This window comes from Narcine bancroftii, chromosome 1 (genome assembly GCF_036971445.1).
Source record: "Narcine bancroftii isolate sNarBan1 chromosome 1, sNarBan1.hap1, whole genome shotgun sequence".
NCBI classification, from domain to species: Eukaryota; Metazoa; Chordata; class Chondrichthyes; order Torpediniformes; family Narcinidae; genus Narcine; species Narcine bancroftii.
In genome coordinates, this window is record NC_091469.1 from 238,158,483 (window position 1) to 238,176,144 (window position 17,662).

Sequence of the window (17,662 nt, forward strand, 5' to 3'; positions counted from 1 at the left end):
CTGTGATGGTTGAATAGCTGTTAAGTTGTGCTGATTGTGAGACTTGCAGCTGTACAAACTGTCAGGTTGAAGTAAAATGTGTGTGATAGATACCTATCCAACAATTCATTAAACTGGATGGAAAATAATGGAGTTAAGGTCAATGACCTTAATGTAGCATGGCATCATTATTTTCTGGACGACTGTCTTGCATTAACTGCCGAGCCCATCTCTTCCAAGTATTCTTGGGTCCTTGGCTCATGAACACTTTAGAAATTAAAGCACGAATAATATCTGGACAGGAGAGGTCATGAGGCCTAGTGACATCGCATCTCAAAGTCCATGCATGGTTTGATGCAGGCGGATGGAAATACCCATCAGAATGGGGGCCACTCTTGGCATATGTATCCTCTCTTTCATTCCATCACTTTATCCTGGGGAATCAGACCATGATCAGGGGAGCAGATCAGCTGAACTACTTTTAAAAGAAGAGGGCTTTGCTTTTGCTTGGCTTGTCTTTGGTTGTGCGATTGACAGTGAGTCTGAGCAGATGAATGCACTAAACTTAAGTACCTTTGCTGTCAAGGACCATCACCCCACTTAACCTCCATAGCCTTAATGGACATAGCAAAAAGTTTATTTTGAACACACTGACAAGATTGAGGAAAGACCAACCTAATTGACTCCAGATTTCATTGGGAATCTTTCTTTCCACTGTAGTACATAAATGATGCTTATGTAGATTAGCCATATGTAATTATGGATTCCCTCCAAGCCCATTTTTGTAAGCAAGTGAATCATCTGTGTGGTAGTTTATTCTTGTGCCATTTTATATTCTTTCCAAGAGTGAGCCTCTTGATAATTTCCATTACTGCCTCAATTTGCTTCTTTTTAAGAGGTGGTGGCTTCAATTTTGGGTCTTCTCTAAGGCATGCAATCACTCACAGAAAGATTTGTCTTCATCCCTGCAGTGTTGTAATTGGTAGAATGCTATCTGCACTGGCAAGAAGCACATATTAATTGTGCATTGCAAATTCTGCAGCTCTTTTAAATATATTGCAGTGCAACTTTAGAGGTTTACTATTTAGCTGGACAAAGTATATTGATGCATCTTTGAGACACAAGTTTTCAGATACTGGGATCTGGAGTAAAAAAAAAACCCAAAGTGCCAAAGGATACTGGATATCCGAAATAAAAACAAATTGCTGGAGGCACTCAGCAGGTCAACCAGCATCTGTGGTAAAATATTGGTTCACCAGAAGGAAGGTGCCCCTGGATATTCAAATTATCTTCCATCGTTTAACCTTCATTCCATATATTGACTGAGCAGTTTACATTGTTTGGCAGAGGAGATGAAGTAATGCACAAAATTTATTTAAACTAAAACATGCCTTTCAAATTGTTTAGCTTTAACATGAATTATCAGAGTTATGCTTTGTAAAAATGTTTATTATAAAAATGCTATTTCAGTCATCAAGAATTACTTTGAATGATAAGTTTGGCTACTAATGATCTGAGTTATTAATTGAAATTCTCAGTGATATTTTTTATGTATTCAACTATAATCAGTCATAAGTGTCTTCTCAGTGATGGATTTTTATTCTTGATTTTTTTTTTAATTCTATTTTTGTATATTGACTGTGGAATTTGGAATTTACTTTTTCTGCTGTTGGCTAAACAAAATACTAAAAGGCATCTAGTCCAGTTAAAATGGAACCTGAATCCAAGTCTTCAGTTACGCAGAGAATTGTTTCTCCTCAAACTGCAAAGATTTCCATTCCTGAACAAGGGAAGGCTGCCTTTTCTGAACAAACTGGAAAGACCGTTGAAGCTGGAAGTCTGACTCCTCAGCGGAGTGATTCCCCTCCCAGCAGAAATCAGGCAACAGACGATGAGGTGAATAGTCTGAAAGAAGAAGAGAACATCAAGACACAAAATGGTGAGTAAAAGCCAGCAATGTCAAAATGCATCATTTAATAAGTATTAAATAATTTGATAATAATCGTGAGGTGTCTGTGTTGCTGCTCATGCAACCATTCTTGTAATTTTCAGTTATTAACTTGGTCTGATTCTACTCTAGTCATCTAGAATCTACATCTAATTGGTTCTATTATATTGGTAATTACTAATTTCAAGGTATAGATACTATATCCATATTTTTGCATTGATAATCAATGTCTTTTTTCTTTCACACAACAATTCCCTTTTCTGCTGAATATATAGGAAAGCAACATATTGAACATAATACTGGACCAATATTTAATTCCAAATCAAACTCCTCTCAACCTGTTCAACTTCCACAAGGTAAGATTAAGTTCCATTCACTTTTAATTATTTACTTCAAAGTGTCTCTTAATTTTGTAACAATGTTGTTAACATGGAGTTTGGTTTCACATGGCAGGCTTAATCTAAGGTGAGTTGGCCAACTAAATGGAAAATTGAGTTGGTGAAAGGATTAGGAGTATGGTGGTGGGCTTTTTATCCAGGTTGGATGCTTGTAATCAAGGGTGAGCAAGGATTGGTTTTGTTGTCCACTGTTGTTTGTCATTTTTATTAAAGATTTGGATGACATTGATGTCAACATAGTATTCTGAGGATTAGAACAAAATTGGGGGTACAATGGACAATGTTCAGGATTACAACAGGATCTACAGGAGAAATGGGAGATTGAATTTAATTTGGACAAGTGTGAGGTGTTGCATTTTGAGAAGTTAAACCAGGGCAATACCTGCTCAGTAAATGATAGGGCCCTGGAGAATGTTGGAGAGCAGAGAGAACTGTGGATTACAGGTACAGAGTTCCTTGGAAGTGTGACACAGGTAGATTGGGTGGTGAAGGAGGCATATGGCATGATTTACTTCATTGAGTACAAGTATTGGGACTACATGTTCAAGTCATTTTTGAAACTACACTTGAAGTATCCTGTGCAGTTCTGATCACTTAGTTATAGGATGGAGGTCATTAAGCTGGCAAGGATGCAGGAAAAAATGTGAAGGATGTTGCCAGCACTGGAAGGCTTGAGTTATGAGAGACAGGCTGTTTTTATTTGTCTCTCTCTCTGGAACATGAGGTTGAGAAATGAGGGATACAAAATCATGAAGGCCAGAGTTATGTTCCAGAAGAGCCGAAAAAGGGCATTTGGCTAAAGGAAAGTGGGAAAACATGAAACAAACCCAAAGGGCAGCATTTCCACACTGGATTGTTGGTCTGTGAAACAAGCTGCCAGAGGAAATGGTCGAGGTGGGTATAATTAAAAAATGAAAAAGCTATTTAGACAGGTTCATGGATAAGAAAGGTTCAGAGAGATATTGACCAAATGTAGGCAAACAAACTAGCTCAGAAAGGATGCTTGGCCAGCATGGATCAGTGGGCTGAATGGCTATTCTATGTAAACATTAAAGGTAAGTGTGACAGAATACACTTTGGGAGAGAACACTTGACTATTTTTCATACATATATATGGTGCTTTTTTTTTTCAGAACCTGTGCCTTGCATCCATTTTCCTGCCCAGTTCCCATTTCTTTGCATTTCAAAATCTTTTGTTCTCTGGTTGGCTCAGTGACTGACTATCCACAGCTCTCTGAGGCTGAGAATTCCAAAGATTCACCACCATTCATGTAATTATATCAGTTCTTGACCAAAGTCCTATCCTGGAATTCTCTTAGAAGCAGACAGACCTTTTGCCACTACTGTATTTTCATGCATATAATGTGCAAAAAATCATAAATTTTTGTATGAGTGTACACACATATACCGCCCAGGTGTAGTATTCTTAATTCCGACTGACAAAAGCAATTTGCATTTAAATAGAACATGAGACAAAACAGATACAGTTAATCTCCCGCAATTATTACCCAATCAAGTTCCCCCAGAGGTGGAACATATTAACAAGTTTTGGAGAGGAATCAATTAAATAGATCAAAGACAGGCTTCAGAGTTGAGCAGGATTTTAATTCTGTCATGAGTTTGAGCCTTTCTTTAAAGCCTATTTTGTTTTAAAATAGTGTGCAATTGAGAATTTTATGGTTTGATTTGATGTAATGAGGATGATTAAATTGATCCCATGGGGCAGAATCATCCTCATGTTGTCTCAGATCAGAAGCACTTGACATGTTAATCTTCTCCCTCAGGGGATGGGTCTGGGCAATTTACATTGTTAGGGTGCCCTAGCCAGAATATCCTGTTTCTTGGAATACGATGGCACTCAGGCCAAAGAGATATTCCCAAGATCAAAATTTCCCATGCCCACCATAATTGTTCTTTCAAAACTGCTATAAATTCCCACGCTCGCTATAACATTCCCATGCTTGCTATAAATTTCCAGTTTGACTTTCCCACACCTGCTATAAATAGTGCGTTCTTTCAACATTTAAAATATTCTCCTATAATGCACACAAGCATATAACGCATGGGGGGGGGGGGGGGTAACCTGGTTTATAAAATATGCATATAACGCATGCTTTATATGCATAAAAATATGGTGTTCCTTCCAGATTTTCTCAAAGAGATGACCTTTCATTCTTAATTCTGCAGTATGATCGGAAGAATTCTTCAAGTCAAATGATGTTCCAGAGATTTGTTAACTTTTACCTCCAATGGTGTTGGCTCAACAGAATAATTGGAGCATTTGAGGTTGATTTGGCTCGACAGAATCCACAATTACTTTGGTTTTAAAAAGAATCACAATGCAGTAATTTATGTTTTACAAGTCTAAAAGCATAGCCTAGTTCAATTGTGTAATATTTTACTATTTTCCTTGGTCTCTTTGTCAGGCATCAATCTTCCAGGTTTTCATGGGTTATTTTACAAATAATTACAAATATTGTTTTGGGTAGAGCACATGGCTGTCCATATATTTTCTCACATTAATGCAGCCTGGTTCTGAGTATATTATTTTATGACTCACTTTGTTGAGTTGTTGCTTAAATATGTGAAGCCACAGTTAAACTACTGCTTGAAATGCTGCAAACTAGTAAGAAACACTGGTTTTTTAAAGTAATGTTTAGTTTTGAGAAAGTTTTATATTATCCATAAGAAATTAGGCATAAATGTTTGGAGACTTGGAAAATGTTTAAGATGCATCAGAGACAACATGGCAGTTCAAAAATAATAGTTTTGGGGACAGATGGTGTGGATATATCTTGGCAAAATATGCCTATCAAATTGATTAGCATTTTGAATTCATAGCTAGTAGAGTAAGCGAGGGTGGGCCCATTGATGTACTATATTTGGAGTTGGACAAGGCCTTCAGTAAGCTGCCAGATAAAAGACTTTTAAAGAAATTAGAGCAGGTGATAGGTGGGTAATAACTCAGCATGGATTGATTAACAGACAGAAAATGGAGGGAAGAAATGAATCACTTTTAAATTGGGAGGCTGTGACATTAGGCATTGATCAGTGCTAGGACACAACATAATGGATTTGGATAAGGGGATCAAGCCTACTCTCTAGGTCTGTTGATGCTACAGAGCTGAATGGGCAATGGAAGAGAGGCTTTGAGGGATATGCACAAGATTAAGGCAAATGGAATATAACTTGGAAAATGGTTGGCAAATAAAAGTGCTTTGTGTTTTGTAAATAGTGAGAAAATAAAATATATTGATGTTATAAAGATCTGGGAGTCCTTAGCCTAACTTGCTGAAAGTTGACATGCAGATACAGCAAACATTTAGGAAGGAAAGTGGTCATAGAGTCAGTCAGCATGGAAGCAAGCCCTTTGACCCAAATTGGACATGCCAACAAAACATCCCATCCACACTTGTCCCACCTGCCTGCATTTGTCCTAAATCCCTCAAAACAACTTATTTAAACATTGCAAAAGAACCTGCCTCAACCACCTTTGGCAGCCCATTACCCTCTTTATTACCTCTCAGTTTCCTGTTAAATCTCTCCCCCTCACTTTAAACCGTGTTAACAATTTCCCCTTCTATGACCATATTGGTCTTTAATTGCAATAGGATTTGTGACTTGCTCTGATAATGTAGTGCCATGGTGAGACTGCATCTGTAATGTGCAGATTGTTACATCCACCTTAACAATATACAGTAAGGATTGAAGGTTTTTGTTGATTCCAAGAATGGCGAGTTTGTTCTGAGAAGAAATCATGCACCTGAAGAATAAAAGGAAATTTCCATGAAAAATTCAAAATTTCTTCAGGGCTTAAGAGGTTTAATGTGCTTTTGATTTTTCCTGCAGCTAATTCGTCTAGAATGCAAGGTCACGTTCTCAGAATAAGGGGTTTGCCTTGCAGATGAACTGAGGAGAATTTATTTTTGCACTTACCTGGTAATGAACCTTTAGAATTTTAAACCAAGACAGATTTCTGACATTTCCATGTGGCGAAAGACCTCTAAATAATTTTATAAATATTAATGAAATCCAGAGATTGGGTCAGCCCAGGAAAGGGTACTAATGGATAAGGTCAAGGCGATCTTGTTGATATAACAGAGGAAGGAAGAAAGGTTGTTGCCCTACACACTCTGTTTATGTCCTTATTACTTTGCCAAATATAGAAACTTTTCAGTATAGCATATGAAACTATTAAATGACATACTTAATGTATTTTTGACAACTTGTGGTAGCAGATCCTGCATTGGATTCACAGATTGGACCAACTCCTGTTTCTAATGGATTTGACTCTGGATCAGCACCAAAGATTTCCATTCCGGCATCAGCGCACCATTTCTGCTTTGCTTTGGATGTAAGAAGTATTGCCCAGTTGGATGTCAATTTTGCCATAAACTGTATAGTCAGGTAAAAGACTATAGTTTGAGTTTAATGTTATTACTTAAAATTCAAAAATAATTCCAGTCTCGATAATGTTTGTTTCTCATCGGGAACTGTGAGAGTAGGACTTAGAATAAGAAATTGACCTTTTTAAAAAGCACCGGGAAAGGCTTAAGCTCCCCTTTCCTTTATTCCCTTTATTGTTTAAATTTCTCCATTGGCTAAAGGGAAGGGAATCTTAAGTGAAGCGACCACTGTGGGAGTGGCCAGTGTAAGAATCGGATTTTGAGGCTTTGGCGAGCAGAGGGTGAGATGGGACTAAGCTAAGGCAAGGACAAGCCTGTTAAGGAATGAAAGGATTCAGCAAGTTGGCACAGGTAAGGCAGGTTTATCTAATTTTTTAAAATACTTCATAAGACAGTGGGAATAGCAGCAAGGGCAGGGGCATATTCCTTTTGCAGAATGTGTATAGTCAGGGAAGTCAAGCATATCCCTGAGGACTTCATTTGTTAGAAGTGCATCCAATTGCAGCCCCTTATCAACCATGTTAGTGAATTGGAGCTGGATGAACTCTGGATCGTTCGGGAGGCAGAGGGGGTGATTAGACAGGAGTTACAGGGACCAATCACACCTAGGAGGCAGGAGGAAGTTAGTTGAGTGACAGGAGATGGAAAGGGAACAGATAGGCAATGCGGGATACTCCTGTAACCATTCCCTTCAATAACATAGAACATAGGGCACCACAGCACTGTACAGGCCCTTGATGTTGTGGCGAACCATGTTTTCCTTTTAAAAAAAAAGCACTAATCCCTCCCTTCCTTGTAATCCTCCAATTTTTGGCATATCCATATACCCTTAATGTATCAACATCCATTACCATTTCTAGCAAGGTATTTTAGGCACCCACAACTCAGCATAAAAATACTTAACCCCTGATGTCTCCCCTAAACTTCCCTCCCTTCACTATGTATATATGTCCTCTGGTGTTTGCTTATCCTGTCCTGGGAAACGGGCACTGGCTGTCCACCCTATCTATGCCTACCATAATCTTGTTGACCTTTTAAGTCTCCTCTCATCTTTCTTTTCTCCAAAGAGAAAAGTACCAGCTCTGATAACCTTGCCTCATAAAAGTTATTTTCCAATCCAGGCAACATTCTGGTAAATCTCGTTTGCACCCTCTCCATTGCTTCCACATCCGTCATAAAATGAGGAGACCAGAAATGAACAAAATACTCTTAAAAAGTGTGGTCTTACCAAAGATTTGTAGTGGCAACATGAGCTCTCTACTCTTGAACTCAATCCCCCTATTAATGAAGCCCAACATCCCACCAGCCTTTTTAATTATCCTATCAATCTGCGTGGTAATGTTAAGGGGTGTATGGATTTGGACCCCAAGGTCCCTCTGATCATCCACACTCTTAAGTAACCGGCCATTAATTCTGTACACAGCCTTCCAAAATGTATCATCTCACACTTATCCAGATTGAACTCCCATCTGCTGCTTTTCTGCCCAACTCTACATCCTGTCTATATCCTTTTGTAACCTTCAACAACCTTCAGCTCCATCCACAACTCTTCCAACCATCGAAACATTCACAAACTTTCTGACCGCTTCATTCTGGTCATTTATAAAAATCACAAAGAGCAGGGGCCGCAGAACAGATTCCTGTGGAACTCCAGTTGTCACTGACCTCCAGACAGAACACTTTCCTTCCACTACTACTCTCTGCTTTTTACATGCAAGCAAATTTTTATCCACTCAGCCATGGTTCCATGGATCCCATGCCTCATGACTTTCTGGATGAGCCTCAAATGCCTTACAAAAATCCATATATATCACATCTTCCACTCTACCCTCATCAATTTCATTTGTTATCGCCTCATTTAGGAATGACCTTCCCTTCACAAAGCCATGCTGACTATGTGTGAGTAGACTACTTCTCCAAATGCTTATAGATTCTATCCTTAAGTATCCTCTCACATAGTTTGTACACCACTGATGTAAGAGGTTTTTCTTTGGATATTGTTGAGGGGGCTGACCTAATCAGGGGCAAACCGTGGCTATCAGGCCTCTGGCACAGAGTCTGGTGCTGTGGCTAAGAAAAGGAGGGAGGAGAAGAAGTGAGCCGAACTGTCGGGGATTCAACAATGAGGGTAACAGGTTCTGTTGAAGATATCTAGAATCCCAAATGTTAGGTTGGCTCCCAGATGTCAGGGTCTGGGATATCTCAAATTGAGTTCATGGTGCTCTGAGGAGCAGCTAAATGTCATGGGGAGGAAAGGAAATGAGATCCTACAAAGAGAATTAGATGTGAAGTTGAAGCACAGGACCTCCAGGCTTGTTAGCTCAGGATTGTTGCCCATGCTACGTGGGAGAGAGGTTAGAATTAGGATAGAGATGGTACAGGAGGGAAAGCTTCAGATTTCTGGATCTTTGGGCTCTTCCAGGGAATGAGACCTGTACCAGCAGGCTAGTTTGTATCTGAATTGAGGGGGACTACTATCCTTGCAGAAAGGTTTGCTAGTGCTGCTCTGAATGGTTTAAACTAGACATTTTTTGAACTGTATTGAATGTGCCCAGAGTATCGAACTGCACGTTTCACAAACATTTCTACGACTGATTCCACCTGCATTGAATTCGCCCATAGTTACTGAATGAAGATCTACTGGGACCAATGCCTGAAGAGGGGGCACAAAAGCAGTGAAACGGTGCGGACTTGAAAGGCCAACATGGCCTGTTTCCGCTCCATAAATGGTTATATGGTTATCTTTGGCTTGGCTTCGCGGACGAAGATTTATGGAGGGGGTAAATGTCCACGTCAGCTGCAGGCTCGTTTGTGGCTGACAAGTCCGATGCGGGACAGGCAGACACGGTTGCAGCGGTTGCAGGGGAAAATTGGTGGGTTGGGGTTGGGTGTTGGGTTTTTCCTCCTTTGCCTTTTGTCAGTGAGGTGGGCTCTGCGGTCTTCTTCAAAAGGAGGTTGCTGCCCGCCAAACTGTGAGGCGCCAAGATGCACGGTTTGAGGCGATATCAGCCCACTGGCAGTGGTCAATGTGGCAGGCACCAAGAGATTTCTTTAGGCAGTCCTTGTACCTTTTCTTTGGTGCACCTCTGTCACGGTGGCCAGTGGAGAGCTCGCCATATAACACGATCTTGGGAAGGCGATGGTCCTCCATTCTGGAGACATGACCCACACAGCGCAGCTGGATCTTCAGCAGCATGGACTCGATGCTGTCGACCTCTGCCATCTCGAGTACTTCGACGTTAGGGATGAAAGCGCTCCAATGAATGTTGAGGATGGAGCGGAGACAATGCTGGTGGAAGCGTTCTAGGAGCCGTAGGTGATGCCGGTAGAGGACCCATGATTCGGAGCCGAACAGGAGTGTGGGTATGACAACGGCTTTGTATACGCTTATCTTTGTGAGGTTTTTCAGTTGGTTGTTTTTCCAGACTCTTTTGTGTAGTCTTCCAAAGGCGCTATTTGCTTTGGCGAGTCTGTTGTCTATCTCGTTGTCGATCCTTGCATCTGATGAAATGGTGCAGCCGAGATAGGTAAACTGGTTGACCGTTTTGAGTTTTGTGTGCCCGATGGAGATGTGGGGGGGCTGGTAGTCATGGTGGGGAGCTGGCTGATGGAGGACCTCAGTTTTCTTCAGGCTGACTTCCAGGCCAAACATTTTGGCAGTTTCCCCAAAACAGGACGTCAAGCACTGAAGAGCTGGCTCTGAATGGGCAACTAAAGCGGCATCATCTGCAAAGAGTAGTTCACGGACAAGTTTCTCTTGTGTCTTGATGTGAGCTTGCAGGCGCCTCAGATTGAAGAGACTGCCATCCGTGCGGTACCGGATGTAAACAGTGTCTTCATTGTTGAGGTCTTTCATGGCTTGGTTCAGCATCATGCTGAAGAAGATTGAAAAGAGGGTTGGTGCGAGAACACAGCCTTGCTTCACGCCATTGTTAATGGAGAAGGGTTCAGAGAGCTCATTGCTGTATCTGACCCGACCTTGTTGGTTTTTGTGCAGTTGGATAATCATGTTGAGGAACTTTGGGGGGCATCCGATGTGCTCTAGTATTTGCCAAAGCCCTTTCCTGCTCATGGTGTCGAAGGCTTTGGTGAGGTCAACAAAGGTGATGTAGAGTCCTTTGTTTTGTTCTCTGCACTTTTCTTGGAGCTGTCTGAGGGCAAAGACCATGTCAGTAGTTCCTCTGTTTGCGCGAAAGCCGCACTGTGATTCTGGGAGAATATTCTCGGCGACACTAGGTTATATGAGTGTTTTAAAAACTGCAGAAAAAAAACTTAACAATGAAATCAGGAGGACTAAAAGAAGACTCGGGGTTGATTTGGCAGACAACATGAAGGAAAATCCTGAGGGCTTCTACAAGAGCAAAAGGATAGTAACGGATAAAATTGGTCCTCTTAAAGGTTAGTGTGGCTGGCTGTGTCTGGAGCCAGAAGAGATGGTGGAGATCTTAATTTTTTTTTGCATCTTTATTAACTTGGGAAATGGCACAGAGTCTGGGGAAGTGAGGCAAACAAGCAGTCATGTCTAGGAACCTATAGATTAAAGAGGAAGTTGTGCTTGTCTTGAGTGAATAAAGGTGGATAAATCCCCAAGGCCTGACAAGGTATTCCTTCAGATTTTGAAGGAGGCTGGTCCAGAAATTGCAGGGGCCTGGCAGATATTTTTAAGTGCCCTCGGTGAGGTGTTGGAGGATTGGAGGGTAGCTCACATTATTTATTTTGGTTTTTTTTAAAAAAGGCTCCAAAATATCCCATGCAGGGTGTTTTAACATTTCAGTGACATTTACAAGGGTAAGGCAGGGGTTTTGAGGTGTTTGGAATGGGTGCAGGCCTGTGGAACTAGGCAGAATAATAATTTGGCTCAGCCGAGAAGAGCCAAAGGGCCCATTTTCTGTGCTATAATATTCCATGGTTCTGTGTAGAATTGATTTGTCAATTTGTGTACAATTTGCATCACATTTAGCCATTTATTTATTTTGGTGACCATATTAGACACAAGTGGAAGTATATTAAAATTATTTGATACCCTACTTATTCAGAGGAGTCTGTTATATCAAAATGAAGCTTGGAGTTGAAGATGAGAAAACCATATGACACATGAATTTATATATGGATATGGAACAGAAATATCACCATGGTCACTCAGAACTCGGAGGAGACCTTATTTGTGTGCTTGTTGAAACTATGTTCTTTGGCTTGGGAATGATTTATTGGTTAAAGAAGAGTCATATTTTAAGAAAGAAAAAATATTCAGATGCTCATTGATGTTTGGGTATGATTCATCTGGCCAACTTAATGATTCCTGGACATTGTATGGGGACCAGTAAAGTAACTTCCCAGATGAAATGCCTTTCAATGATTTTAATTATTAGGAATGCTCTGCTCTCCTAATTAAGTTGAGAGCATTAACTTTTCACGCACACAGGTTCCTGACTGATAATGCTATAGTTCTGCTTGGCATTGTAGAAATGTTTTGGAAAATTATTTAGTGATTCTTGAATAATATCTTGTTCATATTGGATTTAAATAGTCAAAGCACAAGTATATTGTGAAATAATAAATCGTCAGCAATTGTGTATTTATATTAATGTTAACAGTAAACTTCATTCCAAATGAATTTTTAAAATTACTTGTGCTCTGCAGAATGGTGACTTTTGTTATCTTATGTCCAGTATAAACTTTCCTGCTTTCCTTTATCACTCCATTTGGCTTGTATATCTTTTTGTTATTTTGTTGTAATTTACTGCTTTCCTATGTCAATTTGTTAATCTAATTAATCATTTTGTCATTTAGAATGGACCACAAAAAGTTTAAATGACTGATGGTTAAATTGTTACTTAAACATTGAGATTAAATAAATTGGTGAACCACAACCAATGGTTTGGTAGTGTAGATGAATCATGGAGGGTGCAGAAGGACTTGGATTAGGAGAATTGGCTGAGAAGTGGCAAATGAAATATTACGTTGGAAAGTGTATGGTTGTGTACTTTGCTCTTCTTCTTTGGCTTGGCTTCGCGGACGAAGATTTATGGAGGGGTAATGTCCACGTCAGCTGCAGGCTCGTTTGTGGCTGACAAGTCCGATGCAGGACAGGCAGACACGGTTGCAGCGGTTGCAAGGGAAAATTGGTTGGTTGGGGTTGGGTGTTGGGTTTTTCCTTTGCTCTAATTGTAATGAAAACATACAGAAATGTTATGTTGTCACATTATTCAAAGGTTTCAGACCTGAGCCCTTCTTCCTTTATAATAAATAAGCAGATTTTTTTTTTAAATGGGGAGAAAATTGAAAATGGTCAGATGAAAAGGGACCTAGCAGTTCGTGCTCAGAAGGTGAACTTGCATATTGAGACGATGATGAAGAGGAATAGAACATGAGCAGGGATATGATGTTGAGGATCTATAAGGCACTGGGCAGACCTCACTTGAAGTATTATGAATAGTTTTGGGCTCCTCATTTAAAAAAGGATATACTAACGTTGAGAAAGTTCAAAGGAGGTTCACTAGAATGATTCCAGGAATAAAAGGATCATATGAGCAGTGTTTGACAGCTCTTGGCCTGTATTAACTGGAATTTAGGAGAATGAGGGAGGGGATCCTCATTGAAACATTTAGAATTTTAAAGACTTGATGTTGAAAGGTTGTTTCCCATGGATGGATGTTGTTATGAGCCCCAAGGATCGAAAACCAGCAGCAATAGAAATTCACCAAAGCAATGGCTACTTAAACAAAACTGCTTTTATTTTCTTAATACACAATAATAAGATCAATATTTAACTTAACCCCCCCCCCCCTTTCTAATTCTATGCACGTGTGCGTGTGTGTGAGTGTGTGAAGATGGTTCTTTTTCACTGTCCATTCATTTACTGTTCCCTTCTCCAAGTTTACTGGTATCAGGGAGTTTTCAGTACTGTGCACAGAATCAGTCATTACATTCAACAGGCTCTGCTCTCTTAACTTAAGTTGTTACCAGGACAGGAAGATCTTTGGTGGGTGCAGAGAGAGGTTTGTTGTTCGTTGGACTCACAAACTGATTTCTTACAATCAGTAACTGAAGTGTCTTTCTGAAGAAATGCGCCTTCTTCCAAGTTACCCCAAAGAGCTCTTCTTTTCCCCTATTTCACAGGAGAAACATAATAACCAGCCATTACAGAAATTTTGAATAGACTGAAATTGGAACTCGAAACTCTTCTTGAAATAGGGTCTTTAGCAGGCTTTTCACTTGGTACCTCACACTCGACAGTCTCACGCTGACTGCTGGAGCTTTTATCTTCCTCTCTTTGTTTCTGCCTCTGTGCCTATCCCTGCCCCTGCCCCTGACTTTGAAATGCGATATTCGCTTGTGTAAAGTGACCTAAACTACCTATTCTTATTCCCCTTTTTAAACATATTTTATGAACATCCTGTTACAAGAATCTAGGACAAGAAGGCACAAATTTGGGATTAAAGGGCGTCTGCTTAGAACAGAGAGGTGGAGAAATTTCTTCAGCCAGAGACTGGTAAATCTGCAATTTGTTGCTGTAGGCAGTTGTAGAGGCCAGATCATTGAGTGAATTTGAGACTGAGAATGATAGATTTGTGTTTAGCTGGGAGAAGTGGGACCAAACAGCATACCTGCTTGGGTACTGAAAGATTGCGCAGACCAACTAACAGGTCCTTACTGACATCTTCCATGCGTCATTGCAGCAGGTCATCATCCCGCAGGTTTTAAGGCAGCTACCATCGTCCTTTTACCAAAGATAACGACAGTAACAGGCCTTGATGCCTATGGCACTGACCTACACCATAATGAAATGCTTCGCGCGTCTGGTGATGGAATGCATTAAAAGTACACCTCCCAGAGACTGGATCCATTTCAGTTCTCCTACAGACAGAACCATTCCATTGATGATGCTGTAGCCATGATCCTCCACTTTGGCCTGACCCTCTGGAGAATGACAACTCGTACGCCAGGCCTCTGTTCATCGACCAGCATGGCATTGCATACAATCATTCCGCAGAGGCTGGTAGAATTGCTGTTCTCACTGGGACTCAGCACCCCTCTCTGTAACTGGATTCTGGACTTCCTAATGGAAAAATCACAGTCTGCGTCGGCAGCAGAACGTCGAGCACTGTTATGCTGAGCACTGGAGCGGGCTGTGTGATACCGACCCACGACTGCAATGCCAGATCCAGCTCCAACAGAAGTCAAGTTTGCAGATGACATGTTGTCTCATCAGCAACAACTATGAGTGGTACTACAGAGAAGCAGTGGAAAATCTGATGATACGTTGCAAGAATAACAACCTGAGTCACCGTGGAAAAGACAAAGGAGATGATTGTGGACTTCAGGAGGACCAGGAATGACCAATCTCCACAGTACTAAATTGTACCTTAGATGTGGAGAGAATAGAGAGCACAAAGTTCTTCAGAGTCCTCTTAAGAAGTGACCTATCAAGGCCACAACATCTCACTTGTCAGGAAGGCGCATCATGCTTACCCCTCCCTTTTCATTGTAATCCTATACTTTGTAAAATGGTGGTGTCCGCTGGTTGTATGCACTGTTGTAGATAAATTGTCTGCTCACAGAAGAACCCCTCACCCTGCACTAGATATTTTACGACTTCGTTAAACAACTTCTGGCAATTTCAAATTCCAACTACTTTGTGTGAGCAATTAACCCCAGATCCTCTTTAACTGCCCCCACCCTTTCCCCTTAAATCTGTGCTTTAATTTTAAACACCCCTAATATCTGTGCTTTACTATTTTTGTAATGCAATATTTAATTCCCATTTTGTCCCCTGAATGAAGAGCCTGACCTGGATTTGTAGGCATTGCATGATGCCAACATTCTTTGTTCTTGTGTCAATATTCACTGGTTGTGCTGCCATTCATTCATTATCAAAATGACCCCATTTACAGTTTATCCCCATCAGAGCATTCACTCTCTAACATCCCTGCAGTTTAGAGATCTTCATTTGTTTTTTTTCCTACTTTTGATGAAGGATCTTCGACCTGAAATGTTATGTCTGCTTCTCTTCCCATAGATGTGACCTGTCTTGCTGAGTATTTCCAGTTTTAATTTAGATTTCCAGCATCTGGGGTTTTTCTCCCCACCCACTGATGGTACCCTTCACAACTGTGATCGTCGACTCTACACAGGAAGTCACATGTAAAGAACTGCAGATGCTAAAAGTTTCTGATAAATGCCAGAAATACTCAGCAGGTCAAACAGTGTGAATGGGAAAGAGAAACAGCATTTTAGGTTGGTAACCTTTCAGTACGACTCACAAGAGGACAGGAGGTGTGGCCAGATTTGTGTGTGCGTTCTGCAGGTCTTAATTTTGGAGAAGGCTGCCAAACAGGAATCCCTTCACTCACTCTTTTTACCTCCTGTTGGAGACACCTGCCTGTCCTTAAATACTTGATCAATAAAAGACAGGGGAGGCTATTGGGGCCTTTACGCCATTTTTTTGCCATTCAATTAGTTCTTGGCTGAAATTGTTTTTCAGAGGATGTAAATCAAACAAGAAATTTTTCATTTCACTTCTGTTGATGTTGTTTGGGGAGCTTTTTGCAAGGGCGTAAATATAAAAATAGGGCAAATGCCATTGAAGCTAAAGAGATAGGAGTTGAACACAGATGTAAAAAAAATGTTTCACACACAAAAGATGTCAAAATAATTACCGACATTCAACACAGCAGTCAACATATATTTCTAGCGTTGATGGTTGATTTCTTCCCTTCTTCACAATCCTCTGCCAAAGGCACTATATTTGTAGACTACCGATTCCATTGTTCATCCCCATCCACTCCCTTCTCTAAAAAGTCTCCTTTTTCCTTGCTGTCTTCTCTAAAAATTGGAAGCTTGTTAGAACTGCCATTTCCCTCATTAAAAAATAAATCACAGCTTTCTTACAACAGAACCACTTTGATTCCAACAAGTAAATATCTGTGCTTATTTTTTGTTGTCTGAAATAATTTCTCAGCCTATATTTGCTAATAATGTTGAGTCAGTTTTTTGCTTTCAATTTGCTGATCAGATACACCTACCCATTTTTTGGTACGGCGGCTCCAATTATGACGAATCCTCCTGTGGAAGTTAAGAAAAATATGGAAGTGATCTTTCCTCAGTCGTTTTGTGCATTTGACTTTGCAGCCCTACCTCATCAATTGCAGGAAACATTCTTCAGGTACAGTTGTCGGTCATTTTCACATGCTTTGTTCTGCAGGGGCGTCATATTTACCATTGTACAAAAATGTTGGTGAAACCACACTTGGAATATTGTGCGCAGTTTTAGTCAACCAGCAAGAGAAAAAATAAGACTACGCAGGAAAGGGTGCAGAAAAGAATCATTAGAATGTTGCTTGAATTATAAGGAAAAGTCTGGGACCTTCCTGGCTAAAGGGGGACCTTAAAGAGATTAATGAAATCATGAGGCAAATAGCTAAGGTAAAAGATATGGGCTTTTTCCCAGGGTCAGGGAAGATGGTTGGTTATATGGAATGAACAGTCAGAGGAAATGATAGAAGCAGGACAATTGTGAGGGCAAGGTCATGTTTGACAAATCTTGTTGAATCTTTATGAATGATTGACTAGGGAGGTTGATGACGGTAGAGCAGTAGATGTAGTCTTTATGGATTTTTGTAAGGCCTTCGATAAGGTTCCACATGGAAGGTTAGTAAGGAAGGTTCATGCGCTAGGTATTAATGTTGAGATAGTCAGATGGGTTCAATGGTGGTTAGATGATAGATGCCAGAGAGTCATGGTGGATAACTGTCTGTCAGGATGGGGGCATTCAGGGATCGGTGTTGGGTCCCCTGTTGTTTGTCATTTACATTAATGATTTGGATGGAGTGGTAAATTGGGTTAATAAATATACGGACGATACAAAAATAGGGGGAGTTGTGGATAGTGAAGATGGTTTTCGGGGACTGCAGAAGAATTTGGACGGCTTA

The 17,662-nt window shown here is 40.5% G+C and overlaps 1 protein-coding gene across 5 annotated transcripts in view; it reads left to right on the top strand.

Annotated features, from left to right (window-relative positions):
• The window catches only part of cep120 (centrosomal protein 120), a 96,811-nt gene that overhangs the window by 28,885 nt on the left and 50,264 nt on the right, over nt 1-17,662 (top strand). For 2 of the 5 annotated variants that reach the window (XM_069893397.1, XM_069893419.1), the window contains exons 8-11: nt 1,672-1,918; nt 2,203-2,283; nt 6,561-6,732; nt 16,747-16,896. In XM_069893397.1, coding sequence (XP_069749498.1) covers nt 1,672-1,918; nt 2,203-2,283; nt 6,561-6,732; nt 16,747-16,896 — 650 coding nt within the window. The remainder of the gene's footprint in view (nt 1-1,671; nt 1,919-2,202; nt 2,284-6,560; nt 6,733-16,746; nt 16,897-17,662) is intronic. The other 3 variants (XM_069893406.1, XM_069893409.1, XM_069893417.1) reach the window with 3 other exon arrangements.